This window comes from Eimeria maxima, genomic scaffold (assembly GCF_000499605.1).
Source record: "Eimeria maxima Weybridge genomic scaffold, Emw_scaff17, whole genome shotgun sequence".
In the NCBI taxonomy this organism is placed as follows: domain Eukaryota; phylum Apicomplexa; class Conoidasida; order Eucoccidiorida; family Eimeriidae; genus Eimeria; species Eimeria maxima.
Window position 1 is genome coordinate 73,991 of NW_013563582.1, and position 20,068 is coordinate 94,058.

Here is a 20,068-nt window from a genome sequence, read left to right on the forward strand (position 1 = left end):
CCATCTGTAACAGAGCCAAGTTAAACTAACAGCCGAATTAACACAGCTGGAAGGCAAAGGAAGATGGGGGTACCAAGCTCCTCTTTCGTCACACCGCAGTTGCTTTCTTCATCGGAAGCAGAACAGTGCCAACTAAACTACGGATGCACATGTTTTGACTCTGCTGCTGCACGACGGCAAATGTCATGCCTTCCCTTAGAGCTGTTTCTTTGCGAAGTGCTGCCGGCCAGCACTCCTCTATTGACCCTTAGCAGAGCCTACATCTTCAGCATTTGCGCCACGTGACAGCTTTGGTGGGGGCAAATCAGGCTGGGACTGCACACAAATGTTCCATGAGCATTCTAGAGATTCCAGCAGAGTATAGCAGTGCAGTGCACCAGCATATAGCTAACGACAACCTAACAATAGCTCACCTTGCTCGTTTCATTTGGCAATGACGAGTCACCCCGTTGCTTGTCACTACTGTCGCTTCGTCCGCATTGCCCGGCCGTCGGATTTGGCACAGGTACAACACCGGTTGGCGCTGCAACCGTGGGAGTTTTCGCAGGCGCATGTGACTGCTGCTCGTTTTGCAGCTTTCCATGCAGCGCATCCAGAACCACTGCAGCGCACCAGACAGGCGGATACACTGTAGTGGTGGAACCACTTGCATTTTAGCGGAAAGTTCAAGCACTCGCACAATCAAGAGGGAACAGCGCCGACCGCCATTATAAAGGTTATAAAGGGATTGTTCTTCAACGACCACACGGTTGCCGACCTCGGCAAAACCCAACCCTCTCATGAGTTTCTTAGATGTGGCGTACCTTGTGATATGCCCTCCTTTTTCAAAGCATTGGGATACATGTGGTCCAGGACGGCCTTGAGTTTCTGAGAGCAAACACCCGGGCAGTGTTAGACTGGCTTATTGTTCGTCTGTAAACTGGATGCACATGTCCAATGACACAAAAGAAGGCTCCTTCCTCGGTTCACTACGTGGGCGTTCGAAGGCTATTTGCCTCCTGTGCCAGCCACAGCTGGCCTTCACGGTATATCCCCTACCTGCGCTGGTGAAAAAGACCAACACCTAACTTGTTTGGTTGTCTTGTTCCATGCAAGACCTGCACGTAAACCGAAGTGTTGATGCCTTTACTGCTAGCAAGCATGTTCTCCAGCCGCCGGCTTCCATGCTAGTTCGCCTCTTTCTTACTGGAGTGCTCGGCACTGCACAGCTAACATTCTAGAAGACTCCTTGGTAAGAAACACCTTGTCTTCCTGTTTGCTACTGCAATATAGCTTGTTATTCAACTAGCAAGTGATGACCAGTCTAGGCACAGTGGAGATGACCATCAACTTTGGCGTGTAAGGGTGTAGCAGTAGCTCAGGCAAAGATGCTGCGTATACCAACGTCAACATCCACACAATCTGACCTCTGTTCGGCTGTGCGAGGGCACAGCGATTTATGACGTCAATGCACTCCTTTTCGCCGCCATGTTCGATCTCGAAAGCTAGAAACGAGGCCCATGCGTCGCCCAGCGATGGGTCGAGAGTAACACTGCGATTCATCCACTTCCGGGCCTTCGCAATCTTCTGATCCTTCCAGAACAAACGAGCCACCGCGTGGATCACATTCGCGTCGTTCTCGCACTTGGTGAGGGCATCCACTGCCCTATGCGTCTGAAGCATGCACAGGCACACGGTCGAACGGGCAGATACTCAAGCAAGCAGTGGCAACCAGGCCCTCCGGGGAACCTGAGAAACTCCTCGAAATGCAACAGACTTAGCAAACGTTTCATGATTGCCTGTGGCCGTTTCTATCACAATGGATCCACTACCAATCACCGCTAGCAATTTAATGCCACCACACACCAACACGTCACGACTACGATGCGCCCTCCCCTACTTGAGCATTATCATCTTCAAGGAAAATAGCCTCCGCCCAAATGATGCCTGCATTAGGACACGCCTGAATGGCCTTCGATGCAACGTGCTGTGCAACCTCTCGGTTTCCTGACTCGATCTCAACTTGAACGAGCGCCAACCAGAGTTCTGGACTGTTGGGGACCCGTAGTTTAGCTTTTTCCAACACTGCACGGGCCCTGTTCCAGTTCTTCTGGCTCCTCTCGCAATTCACCCAGCACAGCCACAGCGGGACACTACGAGGGCAGCACACAGTGCCCTCACGAAACACGTCAATGGCCTTCGCCAAGTCCCTGTGAGTTGGATGCTCCTCGTGCAGTTGCCCTCGAACCATCCACAGCTTAGCAAAGGTCTGGTGCTGTTTTACTGCCTCATCTGCCAGGGAAATTGCAGCGTCATAGTCACCCAGTTGCCGCTCGAGCTGAACTGACTGCATCCAGACGTTCGCTGTGTTGATGTTTTGCCGGGTGCGTTTGAGGAGCTTCCTTGCACGAGCAAATTCATTGTTTTCCCTCTCCAACTTAACAGCAGCAAGTGAAATTGCCTCGCTGTTTTCGTTGTGGGAAAACGCTTCAGCCAAAATACGGCGTGCAGCGTTGATATCTCCCTTAAGCCACTGCTGCTTTGCTGCCATCAGCCACAAGACATCTGCCTTCGGGCAGCAAGTGACCGCTTTCTGAAGCACCTTTTCTAGAGCCTCTCGCGTGCCATGCTTAGTTTCAAGGTCGGCAAGAGCCAACCATAAACTCTTCTTTGTTTTTAGCCGCTCGAGAGCATGGGTATACAAGGCCCTTGCCACAGTTATCGAGCCCCTGCTGAGGCACTCTTCTGCATCCTCGCTCCAAACGCGCTTTGCATTGATGCCTTCAACTCCAACTTTCATGGTTGCTTTGATAATCGCCTGGGCGGTTGTTAAAAACCCAGAACTCTCAGCTTCTTCTGCCAGTTTCAACCACACATCTCTAGTTTGTGCAACTCCACGGCCAATTAGGTTCTCCACGGCTCTCCCAATAATGACCTGAACCATCTTTTCGTTCCCTTGAGTCTCCTCCAGTTTGCACGCAGCTACCCATATCTCGGGAGATGTCGGGCACTTTTTTCGGGCTTCATTCAGGACTTTCTGAGCTTCTTCGTATGTGCTGAGTCGCGCTAAAGCCAACCACATCTCATGTGACTGCGGGACGCACTCGACTGCCCGAGTAAGCAGAATCCGGGCGTTCCGCTCATCTTCTAAGCTGCACGCTTCTTTCCAAAGCCGGACAGAATTTGGAATAAACTCCAACGCCTTTCGTAGCACTAAACGCCTGTCGTTGAGGTCTTTTTCCCGCGCATAAGCATCAAGCCACAGACGAACCTGTTGCCATGCCACAAGCACACCGGCTGGCAGACCACGGGCATGACCCCCACGTAACTCACACGGAAATGAAGACAGAATACAGGCAGTGAAAGAAATTCATATTTCGGGAAAAAGTGCAAAGGACAGTAAGAGATACAAAGGGTCATAAAGCCAACAAAATGGGCCCACACACTGGTTGTTCAAGCAAAAGAAATCTGAAGCCTACCGAGTGTGGTAGCACAGATACTGCTTTTGCAAGAACTGCCTTCGCATTTCGGGGCTTTTCCAGCCGAGCCGCCTCCAGCCACACGTCTTCGCTTTTCGGGCATCGCTGGCACCCCAGCGATATCAACTCGCGAGCAGTCTGCAGCTTCCCTGGTTCAGCAAAAGAACACACACCGAACACCTCAGTTGTAGGGCGAGAAAGTGGGAACGGCCAATTATGGGAACAACTAAGCGACGCCAATCCAGCAGCCAACAACTAACCGAACCGTACCTGCAAGCTCTTCCAAGCGCGCGGCTGCAATCCACCCCGGTGCATGATTGGGATTGGTAGATATCACCGATTTCAACAAAGTCCTTGCCTTCTTTATGTCCGCAATATCTGCATCACTTTGCAGCTGAGCATAGACAGCACACTCGCCGGAAACATGCTACAAATGCGTCATTTCTGAACCTCCTGGGATGCGCAAGAGTGATTACATGCCCTTGTGGAGCAGCTGCAGCAGCGGTTTCAGTCACGAAAGCCCGCACCTGCATAGAGTTGAGATCTGTAAGGTATCCCTTGGGATCGATAACTGTCTGGCCCGAAATGCTATCCATCACTTTGTCCAGTTTAACAGAAAGCACCGTGCCACGGGCTTCGCCAAGGTCATTTAAAGACGGAGTGCTACTTCCCATTGGGGTTCGCAGACCCAGTGGAGTCTGAATGCCCAAAGGTGTCTGCAGGCCAAGAGGGGTAGACATGCCCCCAGCCATAAGGGGTGTTGCCATCCCAAACCCGATGGGAGTAGCGGATCCTGCGGAAGCAATGGAGTTAGAGAAGGACTCGCGATTGCGAGCTTCTAATATCCCTCTATCTGACGCAGGTGTTAGCATCTGTTGCTTCTTCTGCTTCCGCTTCAATGTATAGTCCCCAATGTCCGGAATCGACTCCCATTCCTCTGCAGCGCCAAAGCAGTGGAGGTATCACGTCAGCATGCTGGCGGGCTTCGAAGCAAGGTACAATCCAGCAATGGAACCCTCTCTAGGCAAGGTGCTAAGTGTGTGTGAATTTTGCTAGTTCCCCAAGTAAGACGTAGGTCAGCGAACTGACCTTGAGTCACAGTGGTAAGCCCCTTTTTGAGGTCTGCAAACTGTTGATGTATTGTTGGTTTCTCCGCGCGCAGCTTTGCGATTTCCTCCTTAAGTCTAGCCTCTCGGCGCGAGCGGCGTCGCCCATCCATCCTCTGGTCTATCGACTCATACACTTCATCAGCCACTCTGTCCTCTTCATCGTACCTGCGCAACAGTAGCAATGACCACTGGCTCTTCAGACGTCACGCGGGAAGCTGGCTGTTCCAGTTGCACACGATCAGTCTCCACCTCCAAAAGAACATTACAGTATCCTTCCAAATGCGTTAAGGGAGGATGCGGCCTATGTTTAACAAAGGCAACTAAATCGGAGGTACATAAATGCAGATCAACATGCCTTACTCTGCGTCATTAAATAAGTTCTCGGCGTAGCCTGTGAAAGGATCGAAGTTGGCGTCGCTCAAATCACTTTTATCTGCCGCTCCCTGGGTGTAGTCAATGGAATCATCGCGACTAACACCCCCAGCAAACCCTGTGGCGCCGCGCCCTCTGCCGGGAATATACCCAGGAGGGGGCTTCCCAAAGAGCCTGAACAACACAATGGGGCGTAAGGTCAAAATGCGGGAACGTGCTGCTACCAGGGTATCGACTGGAAGGCAATCTAACATCGTATACAGATGAGCAGAATGGATTAATGCAGCAATGAACCTCCCCCAATGACAGGACAGCGCTTACTCATTAGCTCGCCTCTGGCTCTCTGCGCGAGAAGCAGCGTCTCGCATTTCTCTAAGCTTTGCATTGGGTACTGTGGGGGCGGGCGCCGTCTCTGCTCGTGTAGAGAAGGGAGTAGCTCCCCGGCCGAGGCCGGGTACATAGTTGGAGAGTGGAGTATCATTCGCTCCTGTGGGAACAAACTTTCGAGCACCCGGAAGCAGCGATCGAGACATTTCTATAAATACGTCAAAAGGCGAATCCGCCCTCCCAGATATCCAGTGATGAAAAAAAGTTCATGCGGAAGTACGAAAGTGGAAAGGTCAGTGAAATTGCGTGTGGACTTCAAATTGAAATCACCAAGAGGATACTGCCGGATTGCACCAAACACTGCTCCATTTGTTTGCAGCTAGAAGCAACGCACGTGGTACCGCAAAGAAGCTGCAATATCCAGATATGCATCCAAAGATGGCAGATTAAGCTACTCCAGATTTCCTTCCGGGCAGCAGCTCGGATGCTGGTGGCGTCCTGAAGGCAGTACGATTCCCAGCAAGGGCCTTACTGCCACAAGTAGAGTAAGGGTGATCAGCACCGTTTGGTACGAAACGCAACTTCAAATCCCTCGGGCTAGATGGACCTTCACAGGTCCAGTTAGGCACAGTGAGATGATACGCAAAGAGGAATTGGCAAATGGAACGCGCCACAGAGGCAGTTGCAGGCGGTGGATGGCCATACAAACGTCTTGTAGACAACAGAAACACTTTCTACGCAGATGCTACCGTGTTTTCACAGGAAGGTGAACATCATCATTACAGGAACACTTTAGCGCATGCGCTCAGGCAACGCAGCCCCGTTGCGACCGCCTCGAGACTGCCTGAACGTACCGGGGCAGGCAACACCACGTGAACGTGCTCCTGTTGCCTTTATTTAAATAGCATAGTACGGTACATTTACACAATTTGTCAGAGCGGTAGAATTCTAACAGCCTCCTGCGGAGCTTTGACTGTGACAAGTCAAAGTGTGCGTTCAGGATGCGCCGCATCCCCGTGCTGCTCCACTTTACATACTGATAATGTGATGTATGCGCATGATACACGGTATGGTGACTTCTCTAAGGTATATATCTTTAATATGAGGCTGTTTCGGCTTGGCTAGATCTTGTGTAGGCTTGTGGCGTGGTGTGCAAAGTCTGTTCATAGCGTACTGTGCCCGATTCCGGCACGTCCGTCTGACGTTGACCCACGAAAGGTTACCCGCCCCAGTGTGTAACTAGAAAGCACACAGAAGAATATGTAAATTTCCTACAGTTCTGTGCATAAAGCCAAAACGGTTGGTTTGTCCCTCCACTTGCGTCTGTCTTGCGCCTCTAGTTGCAGCAAATTACGTTGCACTCCACGACGAACCGCCTACTTTCCCGCATCTCCAGAACCTTGGGCCAATGCCCTCGGGATGGCTGAAGACTGGCGTGGTGGCCAGTTGCTTTTTAGGAACTCTTGCCTGTGTATGCTTGACTCCTAGATTTACAGCCGGCGGAGGCGCTTCAAATAGATCGAGAACTCTCGTCGCTGGACGGCCTGGCTAAAAACTTGTACGTATATATGTGCTTGGATGCAGGCTGCTTACTGAGTGAAGGGTATCCAGCAACTACCTAGACTTATAGTGCATGCATCAGAGGAGATGTTTAGCCTGCTAAGCTCAAACATTTTCGTTACAGTCGGTAACTCCGCTTGTCCCATGGGGGCACGACAGTATAGTGAACCGCTTCAACACAACTGAGCAGCCTACTGGATCGTGTTGACTGGCTGTAAGTGGCCTGTGGGGGAAATGCCCTTTCCGTATCCTCGAAAATCTTGACAAAAAATTCGGCAACTTTCTCTCTGCGTGTAATGGAGGTTGGTCAGCTTACGCATGCCCTTGTTTTGGGAGGCGGCTAACGGCAGGGCGCCTTCTCTAGCTGGAATGAGATTTATTTCTATTGTCTCCAGTGGAAAACGCCTCGAACGTAAATTGACGCCCGCCGCTATAGGGGAGCAACGAAAAAATACCTTTTCTCTCGTGAACTGCATGTTCGCCTTTAAAATGAACCTGAAGAGAGGCAGACACGAGCAGTATTTTTTATAGATCACACTCGCGGTACGGTTGTTGTCCTACATGCGTTGCAGCGTATGCTTAGTTGCACGTCGGCATGAGAACAGGGTATATAGGAGTTGGCAAAACTTGAACGAGCGAAGCAATAGAACAGTGCAACGGTGAATCCAGAAGTACCATTACTTGGTGAACAGAAGTGGAGAGTTGCACTCGGAGCTTTTATGTCAGTGTCCCATACCAGGGTGGTCCAGTGAAAAGCGCAGCCTGTAAAAGGCTGGGCCAGAGCGCGGGAATTCAGGGGTTAAAAGGGTTAGACTTGAGCGCAAAAATGCCACCCACACAACAATGGATGAGAAGGAAGGAGAACGAGTTTTCTGTGCGACCCATATATAGAGTATCAGGGAAGTGAAGCGGTCCATGCCAATTCCTTACACAGAAGAATTGTGGATGCATCCCACGTGAACATGAATGCACTCTCCAGGCCCCTTACTGTTAATGGATGGTGTGCGTTGCGCGATCAATGCCTTCGACTATGCACTGCTGTTTTCTTACTACTTGGATTACCACACGCCTGCATTTCTTCCCAACGTCAAAAACAAGGGACAGGGTAGGCATTGCACCATGGATGAAGATATCTTGTCGTACAAGCCACGAGGTGGAATCCCCCGATCAAGCGTTTCAACTGCAGTTCACAGGGAAGTTTCGAGAAAAACGCGCAATTGTGCTTGGTTATTCAATACACGGTAGAACGGATGGTCATCTCCTTTGGGTGGCCTGGAATGGGCCGATTAAGCTAGCACTGTCTCCTTAATTATCCGTAATGCTAGCAGCTAAACCCGAGAAAAACTCTTGAACACGCAGTTCTCCCGATTCTTGGATTAGTCTCAACTGGTAGCCCAATGGATTTTAGAGTAGGCTTGCCATTCGTCAAATGCAAGAGATCGAATGGGCATACTTCCTGACCCGGCCCAAAACAACCCAAATATTATCACTGCGTGAGTTCAGTTACGGTTCAGGTGGTTACTAGGTTACCAAAGAATGCAGCACCCGACTACTTTCTTTGGTAATCTGCAGGTGCGGTGCGTTCTTCCTTCTACTTAAGAATACCAATAGTGGACATTGATTAGAATAAACAATGAATTGGGCTCTCTGTTGATCGCCCCTATCTCTGCAGATGGTAGATCCAGACGGTAGATCCGCAAAACAAAGAACATTCTACAAAGGATACACTGTGGGCAAAAATGTGCTCTCGGATGTGCTCTAGCGTCACTGGTCATTTAACCGATGCTTGGGGCTTCTTTCATTCGTACATCAGCATCGGCACACCAAGATCTAGCATGTTTATCACGCGCAGCAGTACAATAAGAACTTGCTGTGTATTCTCACTCAGAACTCGAAAGTGACACGGTTTATACTGCAGGGAAACAACTCCATGCAGCACACGGCAAGAATGCCGACAGGCCCAATGGCCTGCTTCCGCCTTGGCGGCAAAGTCGAAAGAATATGACGACAAGGGGCCGTAGCTCTCACGCTCTCACACAAGACGAGGCGTCAGTGTCTAGAATGGAAATACGGCCTCTGACTACTTTCGTAAACTAATATGGCAGATGATGCAAACAACCTGATGAGTTTCAAAGAATGCTTCGACGGAATTTACGGTGTTGCCGCACCTACAATAAAGAATAAAATCCCAAAAGTAAACATCATGAAGCTTCAGCATCGCCACCAGACAAAAGCTATTCTATTCAAGCTGCAGCTCCGACGTCACCTGCGCCACCTTCTGTGTGCATGAAATCTGTAGGCATGCCAAACCCTCAGAATAAACCGGCGGGGTTAAACTATCTCCTATTGACCGTCTGTTGCGATTGGCCAGCTGGTGTCGCAACAGCAATCTTTACACAACTATGCCGCGAAGCGTGAAGAAAGGATCCGTGGGCATAACCTGTGCGGGTTTCTTCAGCATGCCCTCGCAGCGGTTTACAGTCATGGGTGGCATTCACCAGAAGAATCACTTCGCTGTCGTTGTTGCAGAAGAAGAAGTTGCCTTTGAAGTTGCTGCAGGCGGTGTAAACGTTCCCTCAAGCGTTGCTGCTCCGACTCACCCTGCTCTGTCGGTTGCACCCTGCCCGTCAGAAGTCCCATATGCACCATTCCTTGATCAGGGACAGTACCTACTGACTGCTCCGGTGATGGTACTTCTCCCAGGCGTTGTTGCAGACCCATCAGGGAAGCCTGGAGTCGTTGCCTTCTTACCAGCTCCTGTAACTGACGCTCCAGTTGCTGTTCTATTAATGCAGTTCCAACAGATTGGGAAACTGATGCAGGCTGTGGCTGGGTAGGACGAAGCAGCCCGAGCTGCTCCACCAGTCCAGAACTCCTTTCACCAGTGCCAGCTGCTAGGATTGGCCATCCACCCTGTGCAGACCGAAACACTGCTGCAGATCTCTCCTGCTGCAGCAGCTGCTGTTGAAGCTGCTGCTGGATATGCTGTTGAAGGCGCTGCTGGAGTTGCTGTTGCAATTGCTGCTGCAACTGCAGTTGCTGTTGCAGTTGTTGTCGCTGTTGCAACTGCTGCTGCACAAGTGGCTGTTGCGCTGCGGTGTTACATATTCTTCCGGATTGCGGGTATTCCTGCTGCCGCTGCTGTTGCTCCCTTACTGCCTGTACTAGCTGCCAGAGAGAGCGCAGGGCGGCAGCATTAGCTGCTGGTTGTCTCGCTTGCTGCGCATCAGCAGCGGCACCAGGAGTGAAATGCTGCACCGATATGGCGAATGGCGGCTGCGCAGTAGGTAACTCCAGGGATTCCGGGACTTCAGCTGCTGCTGCAGTGCAGTGTACGGCCGCAGCTCTACGGCGGGAATCTTCGGCAAGCCGCTGCTCCGCGTAGGCAACATTCCCTCGGTGTGGATTCACATTTCGCTTCCTGCAACTTCGATGCATTGGAACCCGTGGCGCGTGCGGCGCCACCTGCTGGCGGGGCGGCTGCACACCGGAAGCTTTTGCACCTCCTATGTCTGCCGATGCTTTGCAGAGCTTTTGAGGGTGCCGCTTCCTTGAGGGTCTGAACAGCCGGTCTTGCCAAGCTGGTTCAACTTGACAGAGGGCCTCTATATCTGCATCTTTTGAGCTAACGTGGGGTGCCAAGGAGCGGAAGCGGCGCCTCGGCCGAACTGTAGCCTCAGGCTTTTGCTTTCCAAACACCAGTAGGCCCCTAAGAGCAGTCGCTGCATCTACACGAGCCGAACGTACACACAAGCAACCGCCATCCCCTAATAAACCGTCCGATAAGCAGCTGCAGAAGCTTTTTTTGTCCGTGCTGCAGCTGCCCTTGTCGCCTAGTCGCGTTTCTTCCTCGGATGGTTGGCTCTTGCGGTTACAGCAACAGCCTCGTGCTGAATGATGCAGTTGCTGCAACACCGGGACGCTCAATGGCAAGGCGGAGTCATCTGTTGCATGGATGCGGGAAAGCAAGCTCAGGGCACTGGCAAATCTAGGCGTCTGCGCAGCACAAGCAAACGGATCCATGGGGCGGTCTGCCTCCTCCGATGAAGCCTCATCCTGTGACCCGGGTGAGACATCCTTGTCCCCGTATTCCGTTCGATCACTTTGCGTTTGCTCCAAGGCTACATTGAGCGCCGAGGCGCGATCTGAATTTCCTCGCCTGCTTCCCGTGGCTGTAGTGAGAGCTTCAGGCTTTTCTCCCAGTGCGTTGGATCGCGTATGGCGAGCGCGCTCTTCATCTTCTCTACCCGGACAAGGCTTCCCTACTCCTTCTGTTGCCGAAACGCCTGATGTTGCTGTGTGCCCTTCGCAATGTCCAACTGAATCAGCAGTGCCCATGCCCATATTCGTCTTCGTTGATTGGTCAGATGAGTCCTTGTAGGGTGAGCACGAGCGAACAGCACGCTTCGCCGCCGGCGATATTCGTCTATTCTTTGAAGGGGTTTTTACTCTTACTCCGGAGTGATCTGTAGAGTCAAAGGCCTCCATGTTCACATGTTCACGGCAACCAGCCCTTGATCGCATGCGCATCCTCCTACGGTTCGCTGCTCCCCACGATCTCAACCTCATAGACTTGAGGTCCTCCAGCCTCTTGCACAGCTGCCGGGTCCGTGCAAGGAGGCTCCGAGCTTTGTCAACGAACAACCGCTTCAGCGCAGCCATCTGCAAATCTTCACAAGCTGCCAGTTGCTGTTTGGACTGGTGTGCTGTTCTTTCTTCGGTCCCTTGCCGTGCGAGACGCTCCACAGACTCGAAAATGTGATGCAGGAGATCCCCTCCGAAGTCTGTACTCCCCTCATGACCTCCAACGGTCTCAACACCGGCAACGCTCGCTGACTGTTCTCCGTGTTCCCGCCGTCCTTCACCGTTTTGGAGACGGTGCAGCTCCTGCGTCAACTTCCTGTCTTCCTGGAGCTGATTGGACCCACGGTGCGGAGCACTTTGGCGCTCTCGAAAGGCCTTTGCTTTGCACAATGGACAGCTCCAGTGAGCGTTTGGCTGTAGCTCTGCCGGGGTGGGGGGGGGAAATGCACACCCAATGTGGAACACATGACGACACGGCCTTGGACCAGCTGCTGAGGAGCTCGAGGAGGACGAGGTGCATTCCGGCTTTTTATCTGAAGATGTAGCAGCTGGAGGTAGACCATCGCAAAGAAGCAAATCCCCCTCCCCGCGACACAGCCAGCACAACTGCTCATGTTGCACGGGATCCGACGACTCAGCTGCCTCTGTGCGCCTTCTTGGTACTCCTCCACACGTCCCACTGCTGCCGATCGCCGAAACAAATTGACTATTTGCGAGGCTCCTCAGCACCAATTCTTCTACAATGGCTGCTCTGTGCTTCAGTTGCTCTACATCGGTGACTGGCGGGATTGCAGCACAAAGTCTCTCAAGGGTCTCCATCAGCAGCACGCCCACCGACACAGCTGCCATTCGAGGGGGCCTCGTGTTCCGCGCATGCGCCGGCAGAGCAGGCAGCATAAGTTCCTTCACGAAGCGCTCCAGCGAAGCTGCCGCCGCTTCTGGCGGTGCTGAAGGCACCTCAGCTGAAGGTACCTCAGCTGGAGGCAACTCAGCTGAAGGCACCTCACAGGCTTCAGTTCCCGTTGGCGGTTCTCTACGCGCCCTGCTCTGCTGTAGTGCATGAGCCAGGGCACGTATGGGGCTGAGCACTACGTCTCGTATTAGGCTGTTCTTCTTTGCAAGAAGCAACAAGAAACCTTCCATATCCAATACCTTTCCACAAGACCCGCGTTTGAGACGACGCGCAAACATCTGGGACAGCATGAGTGCCGTTTCGTTCAGAGGCGCATCTTGGCCACTCTCATTAGCAGCTCCAGTGCTGCTCGTAGTGAGCAACAGGGCGTCAAGAAGGTCAGTTAAAAGAGGAAGCTGAAGCTGTTGTTGGTCGTCTGGCCCTTCAGGAATACAATCTTGATGTTCCTGCTTCGTTGGGGTACAGCTTCCCTTCTGCTCCTGCTGTTCGCCACCACCTGACGACGGAGGAGTTAAAGGGAATTCCGAAAGGAAAGTCCTGTAAAAAAGGCGCTGAGCAGTTGTAGGTAAGCGCTGCATGAAGCTGACTGCGGCTTCTGATAAACTGTTGACATGCGGTATTGCAGGAGGTTCATCCATTGCAGCATCATCGCCCTCTTCCCCCAATGCACGTGCTGTGTTTGCATTGCAAAACTCCCCCTCGTAAGGAACATTGTCAACGGCGAATGACTCAACGCTGGTGCCACTATTGGGGCTGCCCTGATGCTGCACAGCCAGCCTTTTGAGGAGCTGCTCGCTGCCTCGTCTTATGAAGGCCAGGCAATGCGCAAGAAAATACTCTTCAGCCGCCGCAACGTAGGGGGCTCTCCGCTCGGATTCACAGGTGTGGGGGGCACGCCGGCCGCCTCCCACGTCCGCCCAGCTTTCCCCCTCTGCGTCCGTCAAACCTAGGTCTGACTGGTCAGTTAAGTAATGCCCACGCAGCACTCGTGGTAGTGGCGGCATCGGAAATCCTGAGAACGGGCACTGCGGCAGGAAACCTTCGCGGGTCTGCCGAAAAGATTCGTCCTCCCAGGTTCCTGAAGGCGCTTTAAAATACTGTTCACCACGAGAAGAGGTGTCTGCACTTTGGGGACGGTCAACCGCTTCGTTGCCATCGGATGAAGGACCAAACTGGGCTGAAACGGGAGGCAGGCAAAAGCAATCCAATGCGAAATTCCTTCCATCTTCTCTGGGGGGAAGTGGGAGTTGTAGACACTCGTGAGCAACTGCTTCCCCAGCGCGAAGTCCTGCAACCCAAACGCACGCCTACTACATGAACTAATGCTCTCGCTGAACTGTGCCCACAGTCTAGCATGTGCATGAAATAATGCACATGAGCCGCAACTTTGCAGGAAACGAGTGACGAGCAAACGCCGCCGGAAATTCGTGATCGCCGGCAGCGCAAAAGCTCAGTAAGTCTTCTACGTAGCCCTCGGTCTAGGCGTTCAAAAAACAAGGCAACTGTTGCTGATTCCCTATGTACCTGTATCAAAAGCGCCGTCGACGCATTGAAAATAGGCCTTGCTAAGGTGCTCCCCACAAAAAAGTACGCGAGGGTCATGTGCTGGATGGGGAGCTCTCATGACGTCAAGGTCGTTGTCGTACGCATTCACTCCCTGCAACGGTCGGACACACAAAGCAGATTGGCGAGATAGAACAGCGACATGGCGCGCTTGAAGCCTGCCTTCTTGACCCCCTAGGGTTGGCAGCGTTCTTTCAGGTGTCGCATGCACAAGGGTGCACTGGGAGGGCATGGTGGGGACTAAATGAGGCAAATAATGTGAAGCAGCACTACAGAACAGAGCATTCAACGAACCGGGGTGGAATACGAGCCTCGAGAAAAGCAATCTTCGTCCCAGCGTGAGACAACAAAATCAACTGGCCGAGGAAAAGAATCTCCAGAGATGCCAAACATCTGCTGCAGTAGTGCCAGTACTTCAGCTACCACCTGAACACCACGACGGCACAACAGGATTGTGGCAAATTCACCACCCATCTGAACTGAGCTCTTGGACTTGTCGCCAACCTTCAGCTTTTAAAGAAACTACAACCGGCCACGGCAAAAACGGTGATAACCAGACAAAAATGCAGAAGAAAACTAGCCCCTAAAAGTCTAGCGCACCTCTTGGTCAGTGTGAAGACCCCCGTAGCCGGTGGAAAATGGGGGGAAGCAATGTGCGAGAAGGCACCCTGGCTTCCCATAGGCATGGAGGTTCAGAAACTGGAACTTCTGATCGAGGCAATTCAGTTGCAGGCCCCGTCCATGCCAGAAAACGTCGTCAGGGTGCCACCGAATGATTACCTGATTTAACGAAACGGTCAATGCAGCCGCAAGCCCCAATCTTGTATCTCCAAAAAGTCCCAGTATTGAATTTCACAACTGCCCCCAGTGCACAATTCAACAGCGAACCTGCGCTGCTTCTCCCTCACTCCAAAGTTTTACTCACAAGCAGCCCCAGATTAACCCATTCATGCAGGCCCCGACACTTTAACTCTGTTGCAGCTGCCTGAAGCGGAAATTACCACTAGCGGCTGACATGTGGGATGCAACACACCGACAGAGTGCTGCAGCAGCACTCACCTTATTGTGGCATCCCATTCTGTACCGTGCAAGAGCGCGGCGCTTCTCTATTCCAAGAGGAGGCGAAAAGTCAATCAGGCCCAGGGTTGGTGGAAGCTGCTCTTCAGCGGTTGAACCTCGAGTGCACGGCAATGGCGCTTGAGCAAGCTGTGCCAGTGGGACCGCCACAACGCAATACTTAGCGTGCGCCCTGAAAACGCATACGGAATCTGTTGGAAGGACTACCAGTGGATGTGTCTCGTTTGCGACTGTTGCTAGTCCACAGTGGACGACAAAACTTCTCAGACTACATTAGCAACGCAGAATGCCTGATAAACAATAATCGAAGTACAGAGCCAGATCCCACTGCAAGGCTCCTCAGCATTAACCAAGGTGGGCAAGTAGTGGAAAGCGGTAGGACCATTTAGATGGTGAAAACAGATAGCCTCCTACCAAATGTGCGTTGGCGGCTCATTTTGTTCCTCCGCTTGTGGGAGCCCATGAGAAGCAGTATGGCGCAGGCGACGATTCACTTCGACTCGAAGGCGTACTGGATGTGTGTCTGCAAGAAAGGCCCCATCCCCACTAGCCTCTTCATCATGCGTGTCACACCCACCATCTCCAGAAGAGTCGTCCTTTGTGCCCAACGAAGCCCGCGATTCCTCTACGGGGCTAGAAGAAGCAATATTTCGGCACCCTTGAATATGGCGGCGACGATCCATGACACAAATCGACTGCACAGTGGCTTCCGTTACAACAAAAGGGGACACTTGCAGGCACAAGAACAAGGGCAGCCAGCCCCAGCCATCCACGACAAGTTTGTCAGCAGCATTGGCAGTAGAGGCCGAAAAAGGGTAAACATGGACATTTTGCTCTTGCTGTAGGGATGTCTCCAGCGCTGCTTGCTGCATGCGAAGCCGCTGCATGCTGGGGGCCGGCGGCACAGCCAGTGGCACTGGTGGAGGCCCTAACTGTGGGGTTAACAACACCTCTCTGAGGGCTGGTCCTATCCCAGCAACTTCATACGGATAATTTTTTACAGCAGACAGGGGTAGCTCCCTCAGGTCACCCACGTAGCCAAGCCTAGACTGCAAAACAACCAAAAGCATGCGAGCTTCTGCAGGAGTAATAGCTGGGGGTTTACGGGGTCGAAGAGCACGACAATCCCTGTTAACGCCATCTTTGCTACTTGAGCCGCCAGTGTGCAACCCCTCATCGGCCTCCGCCTCTGCCAGTATTTCGAACAGGGAAGCCTGCAGAGCATCCCATGCCGACCGACGGAAACCACTGTCATCGTGGAGCGACAAAGGAGGGACCAGCCGCGCATGTGCTTGCGTCCCTGCCGTTGTGTTGCTTTTCTTCGGGCGGCTGCCCTTCATCAGTTGCTGTCCATTGGTGGTGCTTCCACTATGGACACTGTTGCCTCGAGTTCTCGTGCACACACCAGACTGCCGCTTCGTTAAATCCTTCCGAGTTAACTGCTGTTGGATGTCAGAGTCCAACTTGCATGCCCCTTTCCCATCTGCTGCGAGTTCCCTTGTCTTGCAAATGATCTCCCCCACCGAGTTCATTTGCAAGGCCCCTCCACCGCGTGTCAGCTCCCCGTCGGTGGCCCTAGCATCGCCCAAGGGTGTTACGAGGGCTTTAGCGGAGCATCCCGGCTGGACAAGAGGTGCCGGAGAACCCCATAAACCCTCCCTTTTTGAACTGGAGTCGTTCCCCTCTGATAAACCTCCAGAAATTCCATGTTTCTCATCAAATCGCCTAGAAGCTCCCCCACAGGCCCCTGTGCAGCACAGAGGACATCCTCCATATGCCCTGATGGCCCTGCGGACAAAAGCTTGTCCTAAAGGGTAGTACGAATAATACCGGCAGTTTGATATGCTCCTGTTTAGCTTGGAAACGCCACGGTCCTTCGAGCCTGGGGCCCACTGACAACAAGGATCAGTAATATCGTGTTGCTCATCGGCAATGTCCTCTTCTCCCACTTCGCACCCGCTGTCACCTCTCATAAAAGCCTTCGGGTTAGCATGCTGACTGCTCTGACCCTTGTTAGCTTCGCCACCCGTAGCATTAAAGGTGTAGACGGCATGCTTGGGGAGGTCTTCCTGAAGGGCGGGGACGCTTACATGACAATTGTCGGTGGGGTCTGTGATGTCCTCTGGCTGTGCGACACCCGCAGTATCGTTGATGCTGCACATACTGGTCGATCGTCTTCTATCTAGGGACGCAACCAGTAACTGATCAAGGGAAGGGGCCAGAAAGTCTGCTGCGGGAATTGTATTGGGCAGAGGAGCAGCTGAAGGACCTGGGCCCCCTGCTTCGGTGAGGGGTGGGGGCAAGTGCAAGAGCTTTGCAGCCGTCCTTTCGCGTAGCCGATCAAGCAGTTGATGCACCTTTAGTACAGAGAGAAAAGGTATTTCTTTCCCAGAAGTCTGGTCGCTCCAACTGCAACAGCAACACACCAGGCAAAAGGACCTGGAGATCCGGCCACATGAGGCCCCTTCCCGATTCACAAAATGCCTGACCCAAAGCCGCCAAAATCCCCAAAATTTTCACGTTTTTCTGGGGTCGGTTGCATTTCCCCAGCATGCCGCCAGATACGCCTTCCAACCAGCAGCGGTTCGGTCGTTGTCTACCGACAGAGGAAGAGCAAGCCACTGCCTCACCTTGCAAACAGCGTCGACTCCCAGTTCTGTTTCCCAGCCACATCGGCCACTAGCGGCTGCAGCACCGCCGCTATGCCACTGACAGATCGAGAAGGTTCCCGACGCCAACGGCAATCCGGCGCACCTCCGCTCTCTTTGGGGTGTGCTGTCACGCAGTGCATGTAAGAAGCACCTAGGTCAATCACAACACCTGCACAGGCACAGAAAGCAGAGTCACACATATCGGGCAGCAAATACAAGAAGAACGCAAACTTCCTTTGGCCCGCTTGCACAGTGTGCATGCACCGCTGCGCTCTCGGAAACTGCCAGAAACAGAGTAACGAGGCGGAGAGGCAAAGGAGCAGTTATGGGTAGGGGCTGCATGTGTGGAGGTACAGGGAGAACGACTACGGGGCTGCTAAACAAGCGGAATGACGAGATACAACACCCTAAACGTCCAACTCAGCTAATGCCCCGGTTCCTTGGCAAGCTACTCCTGAGCCCGTCAGTCCCAGCATAACCTAAGTGAGTCTCTGCATCCCCAACACCTGCAGCGAGGGCGCGTACGTTCGACTTTACGGCCGTCGGGTAGTACCCTCTCCGGCATTACAGACGAGAAAGTGCGTCCGCCAACCCGGTGGCGTCCCTCAAACACAACTACAGAAGCTCCGCATCGCCTGAGGTAAGCAGCAGCAGCCAGCCCTGCTACCCCGGCACCCACCACCGCCACGTCGACAACAAATGACGGCACCTCGCCCTCTCGGTGCTGCTTTTGTTGAGATGCCTCATGACTATAAGGCTGCCCTTCACGCTGCACGTTCGCTTCCCCAGATGTATCTACCTCCTGATCAGGCTGCTCTCGCTGCTGTTGCACCCTGTGCTTATCTCTGGTACCGAGAACCTCTCTTAGAGGGACACCAAACCCCAGAAGGTCTCTCGGCTCCACTGCTCCAAATACTGAATTCCACAGAAACAGAGCAAACGACACAAACCAATGGAGGGTCAAAAATACTTGTCTCATGGGTGCAAATTAGCAACTGTTCCGCCTATATATGTGTCTTCTATTCGCGAGTGTCTGTGTCCAGTGCTACTGGTATCCATATCCACATACACAAGCAGTAACATTCAAAGCCCTCATGAGCTCAAACAAAAAGAAAAGAAGAACATCTGACATCACAGCAAATGGCACTGACGGTGCACGGGTTTAGACGGAATGCGGAGTCTCTCAGCAGGGTAGGACTCCCTGAAAAGCACTGGTCTCTTGGGCCTCTTCCCCAAAGTCTGTAGTTATCCACCTTACAAGGGCGTCGGTAAAGAGGAATCTCTTCGGCTACAGCCGTCAGATGCCGCTGCGCGCCTCCGGGGCCGATGCCCTTCCGGCTCCCCGTCTGTGGCTCCCAATCCTTTGCATTTTCTTCAAACTCCAGAGCTCTGTACAGATCTGATGACCCTGCCAGGCGCTGGTTCTCATGCACGGGAACACTCAAAGCCCCGACGCGAGCAGTGGTTTCCCCGAAGCATGCAGCACCACCGCCATAGGCCTCTAAGTAAGAAGATGCTAGGTCATCGGGGGGTGCATCACGGTAGTCCGCGGGGAATCGGGAAGGGCGGCTTGGGGCACTGCGCGCTGCGAGGTCCTCACTAGCCATAACCTCTTCCAGGAGCAAGGCGGATTCAGCAGCCTCCACCACGCGACGGCTTGGGGTACGTTTTCTCTTCGCAGTCGATTCAGGGGCGTGACTCTCAGGCCCGGGTGAAGATGGCTCCAAACGGCGTCGACGACGAGCTTCATGGCCGCCTGTCCCTTGAACTGACTCCTCACAGGGGGCTGGGAGGGAAGGCAAATCATCCTGTCCTTCCTGGGGCTTCTTGTGGCGTTGGGTCTGCCGTTTAATATCCACTTCTCTCTCCGAACTTTGATGACCTCTTGAGTGCGCTCTAGGTCGCTGTTTCTGCTGAATATCTTGCTGCTCATCCTCCTCTTTTTCCGAGCAGTGGCGGTCACGTGAATGGTTGCTGGCCTTCTCTTCCGGGGCACCAAGCCCGTCCCCGTGAGTCAGCATTGGTGCCGAGGCCTCCCCGGAGCCTGCTGCACGTTCCTAGCGGCGCCACCAGCATCTGCCGTTTGCTTGATCCTGAGAGCCTGGACAACGGCAGGCCTTACGAGGTGGCTCTCTTAGGCGGAATCATTTCAGGAGCCGCCGTCTCGAAGCGTGGTGGCTCCGAGCGGACACGGCGCACCCTCCCTCTGGAGTGCGTAGTCTTCCAAAGGAAATGGTTGAGTTAGCCGCTTACGGACACATAGACACTCCCTAAAGGGGCAGAGGAACGTTAACAACAAAAAAATATCGAAAAGTGTAGCTAGGCCACGAGCCGCCGATACACAACGGAGCGGCGAAGTAAGGCACTCACTCCCGGCAAGACCCTCACAATTTTGTCAAATTTAATGGCATATTCACTATGGAATCTGAAGCCACCGAGCGCTAAAGAGCACCT

General features: G+C 53.1%; 2 protein-coding genes across 2 annotated transcripts; both read right to left on the reverse strand.

Moving 5' to 3' along the window:
- Positions 1-237: 237 nt before the first annotated feature.
- On the reverse strand, positions 238-5,472 carry EMWEY_00003410 (U5 snRNP-associated 102 kDa protein, putative; the record flags this gene model as incomplete). Its single annotated transcript, XM_013477744.1, has 11 exons — positions 238-315; positions 414-601; positions 804-867; positions 1,381-1,653; positions 1,880-3,250; positions 3,459-3,607; positions 3,729-3,852; positions 3,986-4,395; positions 4,548-4,732; positions 4,928-5,113; positions 5,261-5,472. 11 exons carry the CDS (start codon positions 5,470-5,472, stop codon positions 238-240), a joined length of 3,240 nt encoding a protein of 1,079 aa, XP_013333198.1.
- A 3,835-nt stretch (positions 5,473-9,307) lies between these two features.
- On the reverse strand, positions 9,308-19,635 carry EMWEY_00003420 (amine oxidase, flavin-containing domain-containing protein, putative; the record flags this gene model as incomplete). Its single annotated transcript, XM_013477745.1, has 9 exons — positions 9,308-13,611; positions 13,848-13,980; positions 14,181-14,312; positions 14,487-14,666; positions 14,946-15,135; positions 15,378-17,372; positions 17,594-17,783; positions 18,140-18,529; positions 18,873-19,635. The coding sequence occupies 9 exons, from the start codon at positions 19,633-19,635 to the stop codon at positions 9,308-9,310; spliced, it is 8,277 nt and encodes a 2,758-aa protein (XP_013333199.1).
- Between the last annotated feature and the right edge of the window lie 433 nt (positions 19,636-20,068).